The 25,020-nt window shown below is 38.9% G+C and overlaps 1 protein-coding gene across 2 annotated transcripts in view; it reads left to right on the forward strand.

Moving 5' to 3' along the window:
- Positions 1-25,020, forward strand: part of alk (ALK receptor tyrosine kinase) — a 298,545-nt gene that overhangs the window by 116,617 nt on the left and 156,908 nt on the right. Inside the window, exons 2-3 of one of the 2 annotated variants that reach the window (XM_018695171.2) lie at positions 6,464-6,574; positions 18,329-18,487. In XM_018695171.2, the coding sequence (XP_018550687.1) occupies positions 6,464-6,574; positions 18,329-18,487 (270 nt within the window). The remainder of the gene's footprint in view (positions 1-6,463; positions 6,575-18,328; positions 18,488-25,020) is intronic. The other variant, XM_018695172.2, reaches the window with a different exon arrangement.

The following is a 25,020-nucleotide window of genomic DNA, read 5'->3' on the forward strand; positions in this document are numbered from 1 at the left end:
AGTATGCTGTGAGCATGAGTCCATGCATCACCAGCTATCTTGCATCTGGGTGGTCCAAGAACCTTAATTAACTAATGATGACACCATTGTTTTTGCTAAATCCTTGCGTTTCGCCAGTAGGAAATGCAGAAGTTCACAGTGGGTCATAATAACTGGGTCTCAATAAACATATACATAAAAAAGAGAAGCATCTTACATAATTTATTGAATTAGCCATTACATCACTAAATTATATGTACATCCCTGTGGCCACAAACCATTTTACAGAGCCTAAAAAATTACACTAGAGAACCTATTTTATAACTTTCGATACCTCTCTGTATCTGTGAATGAGTCATTATGCATTATTTGCGAATACTGGGCTGTCTGCTATGTTAAGGTGTTGCTGTATGTTTTAGTGCGCAACTGTGCAGCAATACTTCAAAGAAAAAAGGGCATCAGTGTACAACAGCAAAATCATTTTCTTTAATGAGCATCAGGGAAGCACGGTTGACATCTTCATTGTCACTGTGCTACCCTTTCTTCCCTCAGATAATGGTTTCAGACTGAAGCCTTATGATCCATTTCTTTGATAAAATCATTTGGTGTTCGCCTTGAGAGACAAAACAGTGCTTGATCTTACTCTGAATTTGGGGTACACATGTCAAATGAACATACATTACCTAGGGAAGCCTCCTAAGTGCTGTCAGAAGACATTCTTGTGAAGCTATTTCGTGGGCTGGTGTATTTCATCATATGTTGTGAGAATGTCTCCACTCAATGCAAAGTTTACTGCACTAGCAGCTAATTTACAGAGGCTGTATGCTGCATCCAGAGCTGTTCATAGAGATGCTTTTCATATGTCACTATGTACGTGACCTTTATTCAGCTATAGTAGAGCATTTACAACATTAAACTACTTTATAAAATTTAAATTTAAATTTTGATTCTGGAATTTGCTGCTGATCACATCAACCATTTGTAGTTCATGCTGTTGTTTTCCTTTTAGAATTTCGACAACTATCCAGCAGGGAGACGTGAGTTTATGGAGACTCTTCTGCAGAGAAGCGGTTGCATTATTGGAGGTCTTAAATCAGGTTGTATGGGCAGTGCTCTGAGTTAATAAGCTGCATCCTACAGTTGAACTAAAATCCCTGCTTGTTTACAAGACGGGGCTTATGCCAAAAAAAAAAAAATCATGTACCAACATCTTATGACAAATGCAAAAAGCCTCTTACTAACAACCCCCACTTAAAGCTAACGACAAGCATGGTAGGTGGCATGTAAATCTGACTACACTCTTTAACCCCATTTAAACTTGGTTGCTAGTTGTTAGAATGACTTGAGCCTTAAAAAACTTGACACCTCTGTTAATGTAGATGAGACATTTATGAATTATTTACTGTCACCACACTCATCGTGTTTAATATGTCTGCATGCATGTGACTGTGTACGCGCGTACTTTTTTGGGTGGGTTGGTGAACGTGGCTGGAATTCTGTGAAGGTCTTAATGAAAGTCAGAGTGCTTAGTGGACATGAGGGCTGCTCTGATGGAAATCAATGCAGTCTTTTGTAGCAGAGAGAGCAGCCAATTCCAAGGCCTCAGCTGCCTGATGTGGTGCTGGCAGACTTTGACGAGCATTTAATGACACGTCACTGGGCCAGGCAGGTAATCAATTTATTTAGGCAGTAATGTATGTATCCCAAGGTAAATCTTTAATTAATGGCCTAAAAGAAGAGGACAATTGTGATGCAGAAGGCCAAGGAGCAGAATGTCCAACTGTGTAAACGGGTGGCTTCCTCATTTCCCTTTTAATTAGCTGTAATAGCTTGATACAATTTTTGTGACCAGCATATTAGAAATGTCTGTTTAGCCAGAACACACTTTCAGAATCCCTCTGATTTCAGTGAAACCCCCACCAGTTTCCAGGTCTAGCTGAGCTACAGATCCACGACCTGTACACTTGCCCTGCTTCCCCTTTTCATGGGTAATTGGCTTCATTTCTGGATCATTGCACTGTTGTGAAACAAAGCCCACAAGCACCACATACATCATGTATAGTACTGTCCCTGCAAAAGTGTTTGTTCCTATCCTTGTGAGCTGTTTTGTCTGTCTCTCCTCTGTGCTTTAGTGTCCCATATTTTGAAGGATTTTGCTAGCTGTTAAGCTATCCATTTCAATCTCAATGACACATAAGATGTGGATTAGGAGTGGTAAGTAATTGTAGGACTTTGAGTAATTGAGAGTCAAAAAGAGACAGAGGGATATACAAGAGAGAGAGAGAGAGAGATGTATGTTCATGCATAGCCATGTTTAAGTGACAGGTTGAGTCAAGCCTCATTGATTAATCCACTAGGCATTTGAAGGATTTCAGAGAGTGGGTGGGACAGAATTAGACTGTTCACTGAGCTGAGTTAACTGTCTTCTGTAGTGGTGAATTGTACATGGAATACTGACTGTGTGCACAGGAGTTTATGTGTTTGTTATGCTCATTCTTTTGTGGGTGATAGGGCTTGCCAAAAATGCAGTTTTCCATGAGTTCATTTTGAATTACATTATTACAGCTAGGATTTTCATTGGCACAGGCAAACAGAGAAACCAAAATTTAAAGCCATAGGACACGGAAATCCCATGAAAATCCTGAGGGTTGTGTCGACATTGTCTGTTGGGATTTAAAACAGCAAACGTTTAATTAAATATGCACGTCCAAATTTACTTAACATCCTTTAAATTTGCTTGAATTCACTGAGCTGCCAGATCTATTGTGTCTATTTTATGAAATTCTCACAATACATCTAAATGAGTGATTTCAACAATAAACTGGCTTCAGCTGCGGAAAGAATCTAAAATACCTTCCTACATACCTCCTTACATCTCTTTTGTTATTTATATATGACACCTTAAATTTTGAAATTCCAAACTAGCACTTAGTTAGTGACACCTTACATTTCAATAGACAGAGAAACCTTGCTTAGTTTTACATATTAACACAATGTCCTGATAAGACTTCCACCAGGAAGGCATCCAGATTTTAAAAAAATTTGATTAGAGTAGGGCTTTAATTTACCCCTCTTCTTTCATTTTAAACATAGTTTGATTTGTAGAAAATGAAATGGAATTGATTGATTGATTGATTTGATAGTATTATTCATTTACAGATATAAATACAACCATTGTGGTAGCACAATAGTATTAATCTGTCAGATTTAATAGTGTATAATTGCCTCTAATTCATTATGCATTATATGCATTCATGTTTCCTCTTTCATGAAATGAGAGCTAAGGACACCAACCAACTCTCCGAAAGCTAACTTGACAGTGAGGCTAAACAAAATAACCTAGATGCTCTCCTCCTGTGTCACATTCTCAGCTCCTTATGGGGCCCTGTGATGTGTTTCCAGGCCAACTGAGGTACAGTAGGATGCTTTAATCCCTCCAGCATGTTCTGCATCTGCCCTGGTGTCTCCTCCCTGTTGGACATGTCCAACATAGCATCAGTGGGTGACGACCAGTGAACCACCTTAACTGGCCCCTTTTTAATGCAAAGATGGTTCTCCTTCCAAGCTCTGTTCAGCAGTGATATCGTCACTCTGTCCTTAAGGATGAGTTAATACACCTGAGACTCATTTTGACTGCTTTCTTTCATAAGTGAGGTTTGGAACATAGATTGACTGGTTAATGAAGAGCTTCATGTTGAGGGACAGCTCCCTTGTTATCACTGTAATACAGTACCTATGCCACTACTGGCACAATAGAAATTCACCTGTCATTCACAAGTGAAAAAATGAAACCAATAAAAAGAGAAAAGAAGTTGGGAAAGTGCTTTTCCAATGTAGCCGTGGTGCTAAATGCCTGCCTCAGGCATTCTTGACCTGTTCATAGAGTAGAGGGCAAAGTCATCTGATATCAGGACATATTGCCAAGCTGTGACATAAACAGCCAGAAATACCACTCCTGATGATAGCCACTCAGCCAGAAAGCTAAACACCTCTTGCAACAGCTGGTAAGTCAGCCTGCCAGTCAGCTCCTCTAGCGGCTGATTGTTTGTCCGAACACTCTTCAGCCAATTAGCAACTACAACTACTAAGCAGCCAACTAGCCAAACAGTTCCAGCATCAGCCTGCCAGTTTTCCCTGTAGAAACAGCTGCTGACCCCAAACCATCCCACCAGCATGCACTGGTGTCCACCTTTGAAAAGAGAAAGGCTCGCCCAGGCACTGACAGTTGCTTCCATTCAGCCAACAACTCCTGTTGAGGACTTTGAGAACTGTTCATTTCTATGCTTTAGTTGTAGAAGCCTGATTATTTATTTATTTATTTTACTTACCTCCTGACTATGTGATAAATCACAGACATGATGATTTGATATTACAGTATCTACTCACTTCATGGGGAAAACACACTCACTGTGTGTTTGACCCTTCTACCATTTTGTGAACATGTCCCTTTTTTTTAAGGCCTTAAAGACTCAAGCTGTCACTGTTATTTTTTTTAGAAATTCCATTTCATGTCACAGCTTAATACCCAAAGCAGACAGCCATCCCCTTGTTTTATTTCAAACAAGGTTTCATCTGCTGCTTAACTTATTTACATTCTTACATTCTCTTTACATATCTTCCATTCTTCCTCTCAACTGGAGTCATCTAGCTGTTAGATTATGTTAGATTATGTAACCTGTACTGGAAAAGTACTTTGTAATGCATTTGTGTAGAAACTTACTTTAAAAACTGCCCTGCTTCACTCTATTTTGCCTCTACAACAAGCTGTCGTTTGCAATTATAATCCATCCAGGGGCTTTTTAATCCATCATGGAAACTGGTGTCAATTTCTGTATTTCTGGGACAAAATTTATAAATCTGTGTTTTCCATCCTCATTAATGCATTATTTATTATCAAAACAATGTTTACCGTGTTCTCAATAATGAAATTCATGGCAGCCATATTGACTGTGTAAGCCAATCATAAGCTGTGTTGTGGAACCGGGTGAAAGCAGCTGATCCAATGAGAGTCACAACATAGCGGATCCCCGATTTACGGACATGACTTGCTCAATTTATGCTGTGTCCTTAGCATTTGGAAATCTAGTGTAGCTTGAATTCACACTTCAGAGATAAAATAATGTGCCAAGATAGTAATCTGAAAGCAGTTGATAAGTCTGTGTGCATTTGGAGAATGCTGTAGTGTGTATAATAAGAATGACACTCGCAAAGGATATGGCCACCAAGATGCGGCTCTAGTAAGAGGTCCGAGGCACAAGTACACTAACAAAAGTGGCCTGGACCCCAGAGGTATAGAATTCACGTTTCAATTGTGCAAGTCGACATCTTATGCATCTGCTGTGCTCCTAATTTTCTTCATATACACTCCCCCAACATGTTAGATAGTATCACCACTAAACAATATTTCTTATTAATGATATGTTAAAATTATATATGTTATTATTAGACTGAGGGCTCTTGGGGGAAAAAAAAAATCATTCATCTTCATTCATCATGTGCTGTCTGTGTCAGTGGTCATGCTGAAGAAGACTAAACCTTTAATAATATGTATCTCCTGTTGAAACAAAAACGTGCCCTACTCAGTGCTATGAAAGGCAGCGTTTACGATCAATTGCTCTTTAAGGCTCATTTGAAATGACTGCAGGATTTATGCTGGAGTCTCCTTCCAAGCCAGTGGTGTATTGGTCTGTGACTTTGTACTAATTATCCATGGACTAAGGACAAAGTGAGAGAGATAGCATGTGTGTGTTTGTGTGAGTGTGTGTGTGTGTGTGATGGCTGTGTGGAGAGGTGGGGATAGAAGACGTATAAGAGAAAGTTGTTGCATCTACTTTACATTAGCAGACTTCTGTTCGATCTCGTGATAATTAGTCTCTGAGTTTAGAAGGTGAGGATAGAGTCAAACAAAATCAGACAAACCTGTCCTCAGGTAATTATGGAGTCTATCGATATCCTATAAGCAATTCATATGGCCCCTTGGACTTTATTAACCATGACTCAAGTGCATTGTGTCACTATTCAAGTTTTATAGGTCTTAATTTACCAATATATAATAAGGTGAAATACCAAACTGTATTTCAATATTATTGCTGGAATTCCAATTACACCTGCACTTTGTCACTCTCCATTAAAAGCAAAGCCTTGTCAAGCTCTTCAATGGTTTCTGTTATAGTAAAGTATAGTAAAGCTTCCAGTCAGAGGGGCTTTGCATTGTAATGAGCGGTGAGTGGTTTCGAACTGTCAAACAACATATACAGGTAATATGGGAATAAGGGTGGCTCTGAATGATCTGGGCTGCTAAATGAATGGAACCTCAGCATGGATGCTAAAGCAGGGGCAACCAGTCAGCTGAAACTAACACAGCAAGGAGCAATCATTATTTAATTATATGCCTAAACATTTTAATTGTGGTTTTCCCTTCTCACACCTAATGTCTCTGGGCCATATATTGTGACAGTAAGATGTGAATTTGCTGTTTTTGCAGGTGAACCATTGGCTGGTAAGACTGCTGCTGGCATTCCTAGAGGGTACTGGAGCTTCTCCTGGGTGGCTGAGGATGACTTGAGCTTTCCCAAAGACTCTATGCCCATGTCAGGTGAGTTGGACAATGTCAGCCCTCCTCAGACAGACAGGCCCAGGCACCTCTGTCCTCCAAAGATCCTTCTCTTCCAATTGGCCACGACACCTGGCGTCAGCTCTCTATCAGCACACATAAATGTCTCTGTCACTCCTGCCCTCTACCATCAGCCATGGGATTGTCAAATAACTGAGTTTCTGTTGATCAGCCTGTTCATGACCCCCTCAAGGACCCAGAAAATAAAATGAGTCACCATCACAAACACATTTGGAATCTGCCACAGAGCATATAGAATTAGTCTTTGTTAATGTAAATGTAAAAAAGCAAGTATGGGGGGGGACCAATCAATTTTAAGTTTTTAATGTTTTTTTCGGATTTGTTTAGTATTTTGGCTGTGATGTACTAAAAGAAATTGCACTTGAAGACCTAAGAGTGATTGTTAATGCAGTATTTCACAAATGCATGGGGTGTCTGAAAATCTTTTTCCACCACTGTACTTCCAAACAACGGATGATGATCCATTTTGAGGTACTACCTCTGCGCCTTCTGCTCCAGACATTTGATTTTCATTTTGCCTGTCTGCTCACTGTTGTTACTCTTCTACTCTTAACATCTGCAACGTCAGTATCGGGAGACCAAAATCGTGATCAATACTCAATTAATTGGGCAGCCCTACTTTTGAAAAAGTCAAAATTGTGGCCAAAATGTTAGCTAGATTAGAATAATTAGAATATTAGATAGTGATGCCAAATAAGTAAACTTTTCTCTCTTTGAATCTTTTCAAATAATTCAGACATTAAGAACCAATTTCAAGTTTCGCCTTTATTTTAAAAATAATCATTCAGTCCTCTGAAACTATAATAAACACAAGAGACACAGAGATTATGTATGTACACAACTTTAAAAGCCAAACTGAAAGTGAGAGAGAGAGAGAGAAAAGTCAGTCTTCTATACCTACAGTGTAAAGATTAAAGTGTCCAATGTAGCGATCCTAATATACATTACTATCATGGGTTCACAGTTATTTTAAATGATTCTGATTATTGTTATTATATTAAATATAGATCCTGAATCAGAAAATCCCAAACAGTATCAGAGAATTATTCATCTGGTGTACATCGTATTACTGCACATGGCCAACAGAATTCTAAGTCTAAAATGCCACATTCATGCAAAGAACAGACAAATGCATGTGGGTGGCTGCTATGTCATTATATTGGATATTCACTCTGTTCACTAATCTGAACCAACTGTCAGCTGCTGGTAGAGCCATATGTCACAGATACATTCACAAACACTTTAATGCAGTTAGGAAAACAAATGTTTTCTAACTCCTATTGCTCAGCTTCTAAAGAATACTAAATATAATAGTCTTTAAAGAGCTGGAACTGCCACTTCCTGTATGCACACTCAGTTTAGTATTGTATACATAGAATTCACAAAATATCAGTGATAGATTAAAATGTTCAAATTGGGATTCCAAAGGGCCGGAATTTAATATCACCAGACTTTTTGATCAGAAATCAAGCAGATTTTGGCATTACATTCAGTGATCTTGAAATACATCTTAATGGACCAGTCAAATCTGATGAAGAGGAGGCAGAGTTGTGAACTTAAGTCTTCACTCCAAGTCATTCTCTTCACCACATCAACACCAGTTTCAGAAGCCAGTGCACCCATCTTTCTAAATGTAAATATAATTTGAAAGCTGACCTGACATGTAGATCTGTGTGCTGCAGCTATAGGAGCTTTGTACTTAACTGACCTCATGCAAAGATTGTGATTAGTCAGTGAATAGAAGGCAGAAGACCATTACTTACTGTATGCTACTTTTTTTATAGATTGTAGAGGAGAAAAAAGTCTAGCAGGGGCTGAAGCTGCCATGGCTGAATAAAAAGTGACATTAGAAGAAAACAGGTCTGAGTTGTAAGAAAAATGATCTGAGAACCAGGAGTCCAGTATTATAACCCTGGGTATATGAGTGCATGTGCAAGCCTAGAGGCACTTGTGTGTATCCATGTCATGTCAGACTCTCAAAGGCCATTCACATCACTGGGAGATGGCAGCTCCAGCGAGATTTCTTTTTGCCCCTTTCCAGCCTCTTGGAGGGTGGGAGGTCATCCTGTAAGTGATGATTCAAAGTCCCGCCAGCACCAAACTGTCACCCAACTGTTTATGAAACACATCCTTGACTGTGAATCCTTGGGACCTTGCCTCAGCTGCCTGTGGCTGTGACAGCCTGCAGTGGACCTAACTGTAATTGGCATCAGTTAGACAACGGATCACTCCACTGTTTTTGAATGAATCACTCCATCATGCATGCAGTCAACTATCATTTTTCTATTATTTCATTCAATGAGAGCTCTGACCTCTCATCTCTACTAAGTTAGCCAACCAGAAGATGAGTTTGCTCTGCATGGTAATTAGTGAACTGAGAGTGGTGTGGCTGGAGCAAGAAGGACCTCTAGGTAGCAAAAGCCAGATGACTACAAATGTTGCAGATGACAAAGAGCACAATTCCATAACAAATTGTGATTACCACAAATTTTATAGAATACATCCAAGAGCTAATAACATACATTATGAATAAATTATATTTTCATTCCACATTGTGTGGATGTGTAAATTTGTGACTTGTAAGAAGCCTTTTGTAACACTGTCTTACCTTTTGAGGGGGTTTTATATATTAGGTGGTGTTGCATTGTGTTACATGGACAGCTTCAGAGGACAGTGTTTGGGAGAGGACAGGTCACAACAACATGGCTTGGTGAACATGGCTTTAGGCTGCAGTGATAGATCTCAGCTGTCCCTACAGCATCTGTTGTCCGCTGGCATTTATCACCTACCATAAAAGCCAAAACACTGACTGGACACTTGCCACTAGCTGCCCCCATACTCTCCCTCCTGCCTCCCCTGCTTCCATAAGTAGCCTTTAGCTGCAGGGGCTACAGGGTTTGAAAACTTCCTTATTTGCATTTCAGAGCTGGTAAGCTGACGTCATTGCCACTGTGTGTCAGTAATGTCAGTATCGTCAGAGCCCTCTGACCTGAACCCCCTTCTGCCTCCCATCTACAGTGTCATCTTCCCTTGGGGGATAGCAGCACGGCAGTTAGTTGCCATATTCTGTTTAGTAAAAACCCTTCTCATGCACCATCTTCACATCATCTCACTTCAGACCTTTTCTCCTCATGGAGATGGATTGTCCTGGTTCAGCTGTGGCTGCCAGCTGTAACACACAGGCACTCAGATGGATGCTAGCCACTTGAGGAGTTGCCGTGTTCTACAATAGAACATCTGCCTCACTCAGCTGGTAGTGCTGTTCTTGTGTAATGAGACACAGCAGTGAAATAAAACGCATTTGCAAAGGCAGGGGGTATAAAAGATAGAGCAGTGGTGCAGGTGCTTAAATATGGCATCCTCCTAGAATCACATCATTCAACCCTTCCAACCCTACCAGTGTGCACATTGTTCCATTTGCACAGCCCTTTCATGTTGTGGAGGATAGCACACATCAAGCTCCTGTGAGCATTTGTGTGCATGAGTGACTGCCTTAAACAAATCAATAAAAAAGTTAACTTTTAAGTTGATTTTAATATGAGAGATTTCAGGTTTCAGGATGAAGCAAAAGCATAGATTTAACGTCACATCCAAGCGTCACTAAAAACCCAAATACTGCAGCATTAGTGCAACAGACAGGAGGGCATATCTTTAACACCGATTCTCAGTATCTCACTAACATTCTTCAAACACTAAGGTGTCACAGAATTAGTCTCACACATTGGATTTCTCATTCAGGAATAAACTGGAGATTATGCCTGTCAGCTACTTTAAAGGTGTCTGAAATTAAAAGATGAAAAATACAAAATAATCAAATTCATGGAAAAACATCTGCTTGATTTGCTTTAAATCTAAGATGCATAGCTGTTAATGTGAACAAGACAATCAGCAAGCAAACAATAAAAAACGTTTATAATAAATTATGGCACAAGCTCCTATGTTTGAGAGTTTGAGAGTAATTGCTGCCTATACTGCTGAATTCACTCACAGGAGCTTTTCATTTATTTAGATTCTCTGGATCCTGGACCCAATTTAAAAAAAATCATTGCAAACCAATATGTGTGTTGTGGATGGAAATTTAAAGACCAAATTAACAGAATTTGCTGACAGAGTTACTGTACAGTGACGTGAGGTTGTTATTGACTGGAATGGTGGGAAACTCTCTAACTGTTCTAATGGTTTTGAACATATTGTAAGGCAAAAGGTTTTTATGGTTTTGCTTTGTCAGTAGCTACTTCAATATTTCCAAGGCCTTAGAGGGTCTGTTGTAAAGAACTTCTCTTGACCCCCTGCCAGCACACTGCCTTTGTAGTTTTTGGATGCAAAGGATAAGGTAGGGGAGTGGGTTCACAAGGAATGGGAAGCCTGACATTTGACTTTGATCCCTCCTGATCTAGAATCAGAAACAGGCATGTGCATTTGAGCCAAAAATGTTGATGAGCCAGCCTCTCCATCTACCTGAATGCTTCCAGACATCTCTCTTCTTTCTGCTCGCTGTCAACAAACAAATAACTTTTGGTCACGTTCAAACCCATCCTTTATCTCAAAGCCAGGGAAGAGAGAACAAATTTAATTGCTTTGCAGAAGGCGAACACAACTGATTAATATCAACTCATATTGGGTAGAGAAAAACAAGCAATGAAAGAAGTAAATCTTTATTAATTTATTTAAGTGTCCCCAGCAATAGAATCAGAGTTCTGTGATTTATTTGTTAGATCATTTTTTTTGCTGCGCCTCTCATACCTGCTGTTTGTCAAAAGTCACTTGCCACTCATCGATTCGTGTGTATATTTTTTGACAGGGCAGCTCCAGCTCCCTTGAGAGGAAATGAATTTGCAGGGAATGCCTAGACCATAAAAAGTTGAATGGATACATAAATAAGCTCAGCCAGACACAATCTCATTGTAATCAGGAAATAAACATATTCATCATCTGAGTTAAAAGGTTTCATGGGGAAATTTGTCAGCACAGCGTTTGCACTCGATCCACAAAGAGACATACATCGTTAGATGTAATTTACTTGATGTCAAAAGCACTCCTGTGCAAATCCAGCATCTCATTTTTTTAAACATGTAATCACATAGTTGTGCACTACAGGGAATTGACTACTTCATTTATATACAAAATTAAGATGGTCAGAGATTCGGATCTCAATGACCTTCGGCTGTGTAACACGACACATCGCTCAATCTCTGCTCTGTTTGATGAATGAGGTCAGGGTCATAGTGTCGTGATAGGCTCATTTACCAATCACACGTCCTTGTTAAAAGAGTCAGAACCACTGGCAACTCTGGAAATGCTCTGCCTAATTACTAACAGGACTAAGATTTACCAGTGTTTTTACAACAAATGAATTCCCTTTAAAGCACCCAGGCGCATTCACTGAATGGGCAACACCATTTACAGGCCTTGTTTACAGTGATCTACTGCCTTTGTTTATATTGAATAACCAACTTATGTTACAAAAACTAGCAACATTCACAAAGGGGAGTCTGCTCTGTTAATGACATCAGCAGCATTTACAAGTGGAGCTGCTGAAATTGCAAGCACATATGAATAAACCATCAAACTATAAAAACACTGTTCACTGATGCCTTCAGAAACAGTACTGATTCTGATCTTCTATGTAGGCAGAGATAGAAAGACAAGCCAAATGTGCTTTTTTGTATACCAGTTTCCTTTTCATGGTGGCCAGGTCACAGGTCACATTAGGTTGGTTCTAGCTTTAAACAAACCAAATAAGTCTCCTCTTTCTTAATAGCAAAAGACCTGCAGAAAACAGTAATTGGTCATTCTGTGTTCATAGATTTATAGTCTAGATATTTTGTGTAGATTTGCATCTGCAAACCCCATGATGCTTTACAGCTTCATGCCTTTTTATCCCGAGCATCACCGCAACCAATGACCACCATCTCTGGGGTATCAGTGTTCCTAGATTGCCTTTAATTATCATCAAAGCCTGTTGTAGTGAGAGCCCATCGAACTAGCCAAGGAAAATGAGCATTTGAGTAACAGATCCACTAAAAGAATGATAATGTGATTATAATCAATATTGTTCTCTGGAAGCATTTATAGTATATTTGGTTACAGGACTGTTGAAATTACATTCAGATGAGATGCCATGAAATTAATGGGGTGTAGAATAGAGAAGGAAGAAATTAAACCTTTTAAAATAATATCTCAGTGACTGCACATGGAAACTCTTTTGACTGAGCTTCAATATCAGTTTACTCATTGAACAGGCTGAAATATTGAATTATAATGTTGACGTAAAGCAGCCAGTAAGCCATTATTTTTTACAAACAAGTGACTACATATCTCATTTTTGATAGCTAGAATGAATCACAATACATAAAGTCATGATTGTGGTGTTGAATCTTGAATTGAATCTTGTGTAACACATGTAAATGCCCGTCAAACTCACTGAGCATACTTATACAGAGTAGTAGACCATGTACGGAAATTTACAAATCTGTGTGCAAAAGTTGTGTGTAGCAACATGCAGACCAATGTTCGAAAGTTTTGCTAGAAAAGTGTTATAAAATTACAAACTTGAGTGTAGAGAACGCATAGTCAGTTTGGCACACTTGGTTTCAAGTAGCTAATTGTCTCAGAGTTAGTTTTTTAAATAATCACTGCTAGTGTTATATATATGTACAATTATATTTTGCACAAAACATATTTGCTGTTGCAGTTTAGTTGTATAAACATGTAAGTTTTAGTTGAAATTGTATAATGATTTTAAGTGGAACTCCAATGTCAGTATGTTATATCATTTTCATGTCAAGAGTTATACAGAATGATGATGAACATTTATGGTGTATCCACCTGTCTTCAGTCTGATTGCTTCTTGTTTAGTAAGTGATTGGATGAAGAAATGCTGTTGTTAACTGTAGGGATCCAGTCATGTATTGAAACAAGCTTTCTCTTTACATATTCCACATTCATGCAACCAAAAAACCAAGGATAACTTTTGGCAGACAAAAGACTAGCAGAAGACAATTTAAACCATGAGGGAAATATGTTTTACCATACATGCCATTTCTCTAAATAGCTCTTCTAGTTGCTTTGATTGAATTGTGTAATGGTATAATCAAAAGGTAAATGAACCCGCTCTAAAATGTCAAAAAAGGATATTCAGAGAATATCAGGGCTTTGAAAATAAAATCAAAGATGTGAATGAATGTGCCGTAAAAGCCTTGTCCCTGGTCATTTGGCAAGTCATCAGTTCTCAGTCACTTTGCACATGCAGAAGGTGGGCGAAATTAGATGACAGATCCAGATCTTGCTCATCACAGTTGAATCATATCTCATCCCCATTTGGCAGCACACAGAAATGCTTTGCTCGTCAGTGTGCCAAGTGTGTTTCTGTATGCATGAATACTGGTATGATATCTGAGGGTGGGAAAATGTGAGGAGACAGCTCTTAAACTTATGTCTATGTTAGTTTCTGTGAGTGTAAAGTGTGCAAATGTATGTATGTAATCAATTTTTCAAAATATTCTCAAGTGTACCCATATGCAGGCATGAACACACACATTATTGTATATTTTGGGCGTAAAATTTACTCTTTTGTCACGTGATGAAACAGCCAACAAGACACTAATTTTCTAGCATCTGTTCTTTAGCATCTGTTACCCATGTATCAGTTCAGTGTAGAATAGATTGACATGAAGTAAATAGTAAAAGCTGCATCAATATCAGATGTCACTGATGGTGATTTTGTCAAATCCTGGTGAATGGTGCAATCAGTGCAAACTTGACTTGAAAGTGAAAGTGTTTGCATCTATATATATGAGTCAGGACAAATGTGCTGATCTCAGCTCAGTGGAACTATAAAGCCTCATACAGCTGAACAAACTACATAATTCCACTCGGGCTACGTGAACATATATTGATGGAAAGGAAATTAGCTTTGACTGCAACCTTGAACTTCTCAATTTCTCCACATCTCATCAGCCCTCAAGGTCCCCAGTTGTGATGAGCTACAGGAAGCAATGTTTTTTGCCAAATGACACGTCTTAAGTAAGGAAACCATTACCCTTACTGGCACTAAGTGGTTTGGAGCAACTGCTACTACAATTCCTCTAAAGGTAGCTGCCTCCTCAAGTGGACAGCCATGTAATTTTAAGTGCAGCCTAATGCAGCCTTGATGTCACCTCATTAGGTAAAACTCCTTTTAAGCATTCAACTCAGGATCTCAAGTCACTGATAACTTGTTCCAACTGTCTAATTTCTAAGTCTCCATAATGTATGCTAAATACTGCATTTTTAAATATTTAAGTAGATTAAGGAGCTGTCTGTATTGGAGAGAGATATTTGCAAGGGGAATGCTGAAAAACAATAAAGAAAAATGGAATATTGGACAGAAACTTGTGATGGAACATAGATGAGGATTAATAAAAACAATAAAAAACATGAAGACATTTGGGCAAGCTGCTGAAATAAGTCAAACTACATGTTCAGCACTAGGGCTGAAGAATTTATCGACATTCAACTATCGCAATATTTGCAAACCGCAAAGGTTGTGTTTATTTTTACAACAGATTCAGTGTTCAGTGTTCGTTGTTACACTTTTTTAGCTGCCTCACAGTTCACACACAGAGCACTGCAACCAGATCTTGTCTTAAAATGATTCTCTCCGCTCTGGTGTCAGGTGAGAGCTATATGCTAATTGCGAGAACGGACACAGCTAAAGTGGAAACTACCGGTGATGTGACGAGTTAAAAAAACAGCTGATGGTGTCAACAGGCTGGCAAGAGAGATAACAGAGCTCTACCGGCTCTCTGTGTGTCTGTCAGTCTCCTGTCATTCCCTCTCAGTGTATCAGCATTTGAAAAAATCCCCACAGGCAGCAGTATGACCGATGTAAAGTTACTGTAAATACATTTTGGATTTGTGTATTTTCATGCTCATCCTTGGATTAGTACACAGAGCAGTTCATATTTAAATGATATCTTAAATGGTAATGCTCCATCACATGTTTTACATGTGTATATAGGGAATCCTGGACTCTCGCAGAAATTAGATTTTTTTCCCAAAATTGTCCAGCCCTATTTAGCACCACACCACGCACTCAACAAGGGAAATGTTCAGGATTAAGATGGCAGACTGCAGTGGGACAATATACACAATGTACAGTGTATGTGACAGATAAGTTCACTTCCTGGTGCAAGTACACTTTTCTGCCATTTACAAGTTTTTACTTTCTAGCCAGTGTATTTACAGCTCCTATACCATGCTGCTCTATTAAAAGTCAGCATTTCACATCAAACTGTAAAACTGCCTATAACACTGTATGGAAACCAAACAAAAAGGAAAGAAAATCTGTTCAGTATTGTTTCCAGATATTTAAAGCTGTCAGTATGAGTGTGCTAGTCACATTTTCCTTATACAGAAACCAAACAGCCCAAACCATGTCTTCTGCAGACTTTTAGAGACTTGCTCTTGCATCATTAGTTTATTGGTGTATATTGAAATAGCTGTAAAATCAAAGCAGCATGCTTTCTGTGGCCTGTTAGAGAGTCTCTTATCCAAAGAATGAAGAACATGAAGATAGAGCAGAGTTTCAGGGTTTCACAAGCTGAACTAAAATTTAAAAACAAAACTGAAACAAAAGAAGTGAGTACTCTTGCTCGAAAATCACTACATGAAATAGCTTCTAATTTCAAACACTATAGGAAAGTTTCCAAGACCTCAGCACAGAATGATTATCCAACAGATGCTGTAATAGTGACTTTTCTCAGTTTTCTCAGTTGTGGTGTCTACCCTCTTTATCTCTGGAACTGCTTATCAAAAACAATACAATGATCAAAGCTATTGCACTGATCTGATGACTTAGGTATGATAATATTCTAGAAGTGCTTCCTTAAACACAGTTGCTCAAATTATCTCTTTTCTGTTATCGAGTGGGTAGGTTAACCTGCCCTGGTGTGGTTGCAGACCTTTAAATTGTTGTCCAAATATCTATTTTTTTTTTTTTAGCAATTCAAGCAGGTCTAAGGTTGCTCATATTGTCAGCTGATGAAGTGAATCTAAATAATCTAGCTAATTAATAGCTAATTGTTTGACTTTCAACAAAAAAGACACTGTAGATTTTGCTGCTAAGAACAAAAGGTCATCTGTATTTACGATGGGTATCGTTAGCCATTCAAAATGTTTTGCAGACTATTTTTATTATTTGTAAAATCCTGATAAAATGCCATTTATCATGTTGATATGCAGTAAGCAGTTTTTCCATGCTGTACTGCCACATCAAGCTTCAAGCTGCTTTGTTTGTAGTCCTAATGCTACATAGGATCTTTGAATCCCAGTTTCATGTAGTCCTACTAAATACGAGAGGAAAAATGGAAGGTTAGGGCACATGTTTATTCTTTGCATTGAAGAATTCACTATGTTTTTCTCATGAGCTGGAACACAATTAATTGTAGTCATGCTACTGTTAGAAACATTGCACTTTCTGCACTCTGACCTCTCTGGTGCACAGAGTTACTGAATTAAATCACACATTACTGGTAATGATTATAGTGGTGAGCTTTTTACAAACACAAACATGTCAAGTGTTTGCATGTCAGTGTTCATTGTTCTAGGATAAATTTAATGTATTGAAATATTAGTTACACATACTAAGTACTGTAGTCTTGGTGGCTATATGAAACCACCATATGACCACTCTGTTCAACTCAGCCTGGTTCTGACCACTCTATTGTTTAATTGCAGAGGAGCAAAAATGTTGTCTAGTGTGAGAAGTCATTTGAAAGTAACCAAACCCTCTCAACAGTGATTTACCTAGCCACAGGGATGCATCTACATGAGGTCTGTCCACAGGGAGGAATGACAGATGGAGGCAAAAATAGAGACAGAAAGAGGATGAGTGGGAGGAGAATGGATTTTCCCTCTGAGCAAATTTTTAGGGAGGGGTTTTTGTTATCACAGCAGTAATACCTTAACTCCTATTACACCCAGCTGTATGCGTGACAGTCAGCAATTTTTACATGAATGCAACATTTGTATAAGCCTCCCAGTAAGAAAATGTGCACTATGCATCAACAATTGCTTCTTGCTTTGAGCGCTGACATAACATGATGTGCTGTAACCAAAAGTATGAGGCCATTAAATCTGAAAATTCTAAATATCAAACTTACTAGGTTCTTCCTCTGGGAAGCATTTGTCACCTTTTCTATCTGATCCATTGAAGCTGTAGCCATATCTTGACTGAAACTGTATATGTAGCACTATAAGATTTAGACTGTAGTTAAAACAGAAGCAGCTTAGTTGCTTAAACTGTGGACTCAGTCAAAAAGCAACATCATTTTTATTTAACTGAACACCCTTTTCACCCTGACATTACAGATTGTACACCTTCTTTAGTTTGATTATCAAGTGAAACTGATAAGGTGTTTTAACATGTTTGTGCTATGTTTTTATATTCCCAATCATCTGTGCCGAGCATGTTTTGAGCACTCATACAGATATTTTGCTGCAGCCATCAGCTGTCCCTCCCAGTGGTTTTGGATTAATAAGATTCTAGTAAAGTGGGCTTCAGGGTTCCCTTTAGAGTGTAGTATGATAGCTCCTGTTGAAGTACATGCCCCTTTGTTGAAACTTTTTTCTTTATTGTTGAAGAGTTTCTCTATTGATACTTTCATTTTTAGTAAATATTGGCAATGTACCCATCTCCATGTGTAAATTTAAATGCATCTTTGTTTTCCTCAGATCACAGATGCAATAGCAGAGCATGTGACCAGCACCAGGAGGGTATGCCAGAGTTCACATGGAGCATAGTGGCTGCCGGGGATCTACGGGAGGGGAGGAATGAGAAAACTGAAAAGAAGACAGGAAGTCCCCAGGGTTGGGAGGAAGGTAAGAACGAAGGTATCATGTTCCCCCATTGTAGGGGAATTTCATTTTTCAAGAAACTTTCTCAATCTTCTGCTTCTCATACTTTGATATTCTCTGCTCATGTTGAACTTTAAAGAGAAGGCATCATCCATCACTTTTTGAATGCCTTTTTTTAGGTCATTGACATTTTTTTCATGGCTAGCTTTTCAATGCTGTGCATTATGGGTACCACTCTGTTTGATTTAAGCTACCTAGTTAATTATGTCAAGACAGAGATTTACTGCCAAACAGGCACTAAAGCAGTCTCATTTTGATTACTTCAAACCAACCTCAAAGTTTAGCACCAACAAAAAAAGTAGTGTGGCATGTTTGTTGAAGTGCCATTAACATATTATTATTTGTTAAGTTTCTTCAGGTAAAGGCTGAATATAGTTTACTGAGCCAGTAGTCTACAACATCTTGTCAACCCCTGCCTGCAAATCTTCCATATTCTCCAGCATCATTCATTTTCATACCTTGGAAGATGAGAAAACAGTTTCTGTCGTCTTATCTCCTGAGGTGATGGTGAAATGGAGGGAGACAGAGGGGTCTATTTATTTCCTTAAATGTTTTTTTTTTCCTATCATGAGCCACAAGTCTGAGACCAGATGGGTGGAGTGCTGGATGAAATTGGAAAAGTGAAATATATTGACTGGTAAGAGAAAGGATTTAGTGTGAGTGGACTGTAGAAGTGACCGATGTCCATCCTGTATACCTAGTTTAAGTTGTAAATGAAGTCAAGATGATATGTGCTTGTATGTGTGGGTGTTGGCTCAGCTCAGTGGTTAAAGCATCGATAGTGGGGTTGATATAAATGGTTAAACCAAGGAAAAATGGCAACAGTATAGCCCAACCCCAACACCCATCAGCACAAAGACTGAGGAGCTTTTGATTGATCTCTGTCATCATTATCAGCTAGGAAAAAATACTTTTCAAGTATACTAAGTAGCTTGTTGATACTGTCAATAAATTTAGTGTATATTTCTCTATATGCATGCATGGTGAACAATACTTCCACAGATTAAGATACAGATAAGTAATAAGTAGATACTGTAGTTACCCAAGAGTTTCACTTTAACATTTTTTCTTTGATTAATGTACAGATATGTCAGTCTTGTCTTCAAAAATAATCTTTTCTGTCTTATTAAATGTTATCCATTCTAGCAATTACTCCCCAATTAAAATACCATGACAATCTAAAATTACCAACAAAATGGTTGTGTCTGCCCACCTAAAATGATTATTACTGAGTTAATCTAAATGGTGGTAAATCTCCAAGAGCAGAGGGATTCAGTTAAAAGCCTATATATGTTATGCACACATATTAAAGAGATTATCTATTAAGCAATGTAATTAAAGGGGACATCAGGTTTTTGCAGGCTTCTCCCCCAACCTGTAACAGCTATAGTTAAAGTCATACATACCCTAAAAAACAAAGGTCATTATGATTGAAGGTAGGCAACGCAGAGTTCAAAGGAAATATATGTGCATAATCATGTCTAAGCCTATTCCAGTTGTATACCACTGCCACATATACAAGGATGAAATGGTGATCTAATGTTTTGACTAGGCCTTGGTAAACGGAGATACTGGTAGTTAGCTTTGAGTTGTGAAGACACAAGCTGACTTAGGTTACCCTAGATCAAGCACACGTCCTGCTGGCTATTAATTAATAATTAATGCCCTTTATTGTGTAAAGAACAAACTATGGCAGTACCACTGCTGGAATTAAGGTTCATTGCCAGACGGTGACTGTCTGCAGTATTGAATTTTGCCTTATCCTGTAGGTCCCATTAGGCTTTGGCTGTGTTTAACTGACCAGTTTTTTTATTTACATTTTTTTGGATGCAGGTCTGAAATGAAATGTGGCTTCAATGTACACGTTGCCAGTCATTATCATGATGTCCGTGGCCATCACTGGCATGTGACTGCAGCACACAATGCACCCTGTTCCACCCTTAAGGCTGATATGTGGGGGTGGTTACTCACATTAGTGCTCTGGGTGGGTAAAGTAAGTAATGTGAACAGCATGAAACAACAGTGCCCTCGGCAAGCCAATTAGCATAAAAGACGATGCTTAACATTTAGATCAAGAAAAATCATAGCAGTAAACAAAGATTGGTTTGACACGTTAGCTTTTTCTGTTGTGAGAGGGCACAGTGAAGTGTTTTTCCACAGTGGGTAGGTAACAGGTGGTGACATGCAGCAGCAAGTATAGAGGGGGGAGAGCTCAAGGAATGTACATCCATTTAATCAAACCATGCAAAAACTATCTCAAGTGCAAAATGCTTCTTCTGTGACACTAATCAAGTTGATTGAGAATGAGTCACCTTTGTCGAGTACAATCTAGAGAGATTTTGAATCAAGCCACTGTGGAAGAGGTGAAACAAAGACAGAAAATGATTTGAATGTATTTGGCCTCTTCAGTGCCCTTTCTGTGCAGAGGGGGTCGTCTCAATTCCATGTGTGCCCCCAGAGTCTCCTGCCAAAGAAAGTGTGAATATGATTACATACTGATTTCTCGCTCTCACACACAGAATAGAGAAGCATGAGTTGGAGCTTGGAGCTGACTGGCAGGAGGAGATATCCAGTAGGACGCTGTTTACTGGTGCTGCTGATTTGTTTGTTTGTGATAGAGTGGCCCAGAGGCTGTCTGTCATCTGCCAACTCAGGGAGTCATCTGGATTTCCTTAGCTGGGCTGAGCATTATAGGATTCAGGATAAAATGCAAAAAGTAGAGGGAGCAGCAGCTTACGGAAGCTAATGTTCTTATCCTACATTGGTTTTAATGTTAGGAGTTATGGCAAACACTGTCAGTGTATATCTCATTCTTTGCATTTAAACAGTTTCCACACCAACTGTCACAAAATTTGAGGTAGCCATGTATCTGGAATGAACATACATCTTGAGACTTGTAGTATGCAATCACGTAGCCCTAAAAAAAAAAAAAAAAAAAGACCACAGAGTCATAACTCAGCTCCCCTCTCTGAAAACATGTCTACAAGAATCTAATCAGCTATAATATCAAAACAGGTTTCAGTGCTGTGGCTGATAAGTGTATATATGTTGTAAATACTTCTAGTATTCTGCGTTTTGTGTTAGATTGTTATGTCTGCATTAAAGCTAAACTGCATGGTTTTTGTGATGGAAAGGATCTTCCAACAAGCCAATCACCCAACAGTAATTTTCCAGGCAAAGTGGGGCTTTGCTTTATTAGAATGTACAAAATAACTAGAATGACTTGTTAATGAATGTAACTATTAGACTGCACAATATGTCAAATCAAATCAAATCGCAGTATCAACGTGCCGAATCAACTGGCCAGTGATGTTTCACCTGCCAGTCACAACACATGAACGCCGGCATATGCCAGCTAACCTGTTGTCTTGCTAGCGAGGTGTCACAGCAAAATGCTCACATAGTGTAGGATGTTATCTTTTCTGATGTGTACATAAATCAAGAGATCTGCTAGAGTATTGTCGCTATGGTAGCACAATCACAATGCTGGGCTGGCTAAACAAAATGTCTGCTGACAATGGTAGGCAAGCAGAAAGTACATAATAATTATTCCCATAAGCATGTGTTTATTGTTGGGATTCTCCACTCTTCAAGGGTCAGATAGCAGAGTCTTGCACAGACTTTGACCCCCATGAGAACAGCACCTCACACAAGTTGTGTGTGAAGAGGCAGAGAGCAGCAAAAGAACCATTTTCCTCATTAAGAGTGTACATTTTTTACTGTTATTTGCCAAATTAAAAGTAATGTTCCTGGTCCAGTGGTTACAAAGGTGGGGCCAGTGATCTTGAAAGGATATAACTTAAAGTCATCCCCTGTAATCCATTTCATTTTTTCAGTGTCAGCAAAACCTACTCATTGTTCAATTCAAGGCAGAAAGACATTAACACTGTATACTGAAGTATTTATCGCAAGTCATATCCTTATCGCAATATTCAACAGTGATATTGCGTGTTTTCCTAATATTGTGCAGCCCTAGTAACTATTTACTACATCTGCTCCATCCACATCATTGAACGCATGCTGTTCTTTTAACACATTCAATATGGATCACATGTCAACTAAAGAATTTTGTATAGCACCTACTATTTGTATGCATCATAAAATATAGTGATATGTACAGTTTCATTTTTACAGCTTCTTACATTTTTTATACCGTTAACCTGAGCAGCCGGAATTCTATTGAGTGTTGAAATCTGAAGTACCAAATGTGGTGAAGATAGACAGCTCTTTCATGGTTGACCAGGTGTACACACATACATATGAAGACTGTGACAGAGGAAAGGTAGCAATTATGTGTAGCTGGATGGCTTAAGGTTTGTTTTTGGTGATGTTTACTTTTGCAATGACTGGCAGAATCAGTCATTTTCCAGCCAACAGTGAAGTGCAACCACTGTTTTGGCTCAGTCATTATATATTATCAGGTCTTTGGGAAGAAAGACTAAGCAGCATCATAAGGCAAAGCATAGGCTGCAGCTGGTGGGCATGAAGATAGCTGCCCACAAACTTTAAAGTGCCTTTTGCAGTGCCTCAGTGAGGCCTTCTGGGAATACCTTCCTGAGCCCTTTCATAAGGATGGAGGATGGGTTGACTGTGTCCTTGCACAGTCCAGAAGATATAAATTGGTAAAGAACAGTGAAGGTGATCCTTGTTTATTAGAAACCCCACACAAAGTTTTTCAAAGTTTGATTTAAAATGAGCCAGAAGAAAACTTGTGACTCTGTAGCTTCTCTCACCTCTTCCCAGTGAGATTGTATCTGGACAGATCAATGGTCCACTTGCCACACACACAGGAAAGCCATCCAATGCCTTTTTTGCACCAAGAAACCATCTTATCTGTGCAAATAATTATGAACCATTACCTTGGATGAGAGGCAATTTGTTCTACTTATCTGTTTTGGAGCTGAGACATAATAGCCTTGGCATTTGAAGCAAGACTGTGCTTTGGATTTAGTCCCTCCATCTGCAACCTGACCTGTTAAGCATGGAAAAACCAGGATACAGGAAAACGGCTTCTTCCATGGCAACACAATTGACCTGTCAGACCTGTCTAGGGCTAAAAAAAGAACAGTGAGGTATTAGGTATTAAGAATTGAACAGTTGTCTTACAAGTAAAAAACAAAACTTGGCTCACCTGCAAGTTCACCTTAGACCACACATTGAACTGTTGTAGGGAACATTGCTTGTTAGACACTGAAACTTTTGACCCATGACCTTTTGTCCATAACAAACCTTCCTGTCATGCATGTTTCAGAGCATCAGACGCAATCTCTGTCCTGAAAGTAAAAGACTTGTAGGGCAAGATTTTCAGTGTTTGTGCAGAGTTATATAAAACCATATAAATATATGGTGTGGTAGCAAAAAATACACCATATTACTCATATATATAATATAATGGCAGACTCTTGGCAATTCATTCCACATGGAGATTAGATATATACTATATATAATCCTCCCAGTGTTTGACAATGTAACAGCATTTGGCTACTTAACAGAATTTCTGTTTAGTCAGACATCTGTAGACAGCCCATTTTCTCAGTGGGTGTAGCCACTAGTCAGCTGACTGAATTAGTGAATCTATTCTTCTCTCACTCTCATTCCTCTCTCAAAATAATTTTCTCTCATAGCATTTTCAGACTGTTGACATATTTTCTCTGTGGTTAATTTCTATGGTAAAGATGTTGGGAGATGCTATGAACTCATTTTCACTCATGAAATAATTTCTTCTGTGACAGCAAAACTCCTCAAGGTTAAACTATCTAACGAAACAGCTGAGAAACTCTGAAAGACTCACACTTTTTCAAACATTTTCCAGAAAAATATTGTGTCATATTGGGGCCAGCAAGGAATTCTTTTGTTCCAGAGCAGCAGAGAACTCTCTATGTACTACTTGTTATTCAGTTGTCTTAGGCGTGGTGCAAAAATGCGTAGAGATTATGCCTAAGTCTTAGAATGACAGAACATCCTTATATTGGTAGCAGTATAAACTAACTAACAGACCACTAGTAGAGCAAGATGTGAAACAGAGTGTGTATACCAACAGAAATGGCAGATTTTGTGTCAGAAATTGGACCCCAGGACTTCGATCCAATCCTTTTCCTCTCAACACTCATTTCACAGAATCACCAAATCACTTAATAACTCACTGCTAATGAGCTGCTATAGATTAGCTAAGACTGCTTTTCTCTTTTCATCAATGAGTAAACCTTGAGGACTTTTCTGAGCCTAGAGGTTACTGCATCATGGAGACCCAAGAGACACTGAGAGACCAGTTTTTAATGCACCCTCTAACCTTGAAGTCCTAGTCCCAATGAATTCCCAGCATGTCCTCAGTCTTTGTTGTCAAGTATGTCGTCAGAGGACCCAACTACCGTTCCATTGTCAATAATCCAGCAAATGGCCCACCTTCGACCCTGTTTCTTTAATGAACTGCCCTGCACTATAAAAGCAAGGTCAGTAGAGTGTATTGGCTCTACATCGAGCTAATCACTTTTTACTTGCTGTGTTGTTTC

The sequence above is a fragment of the Lates calcarifer genome, linkage group LG19, assembly GCF_001640805.2.
Source record: "Lates calcarifer isolate ASB-BC8 linkage group LG19, TLL_Latcal_v3, whole genome shotgun sequence".
NCBI lineage: Eukaryota > Metazoa > Chordata > Actinopteri > Centropomidae > Lates > Lates calcarifer.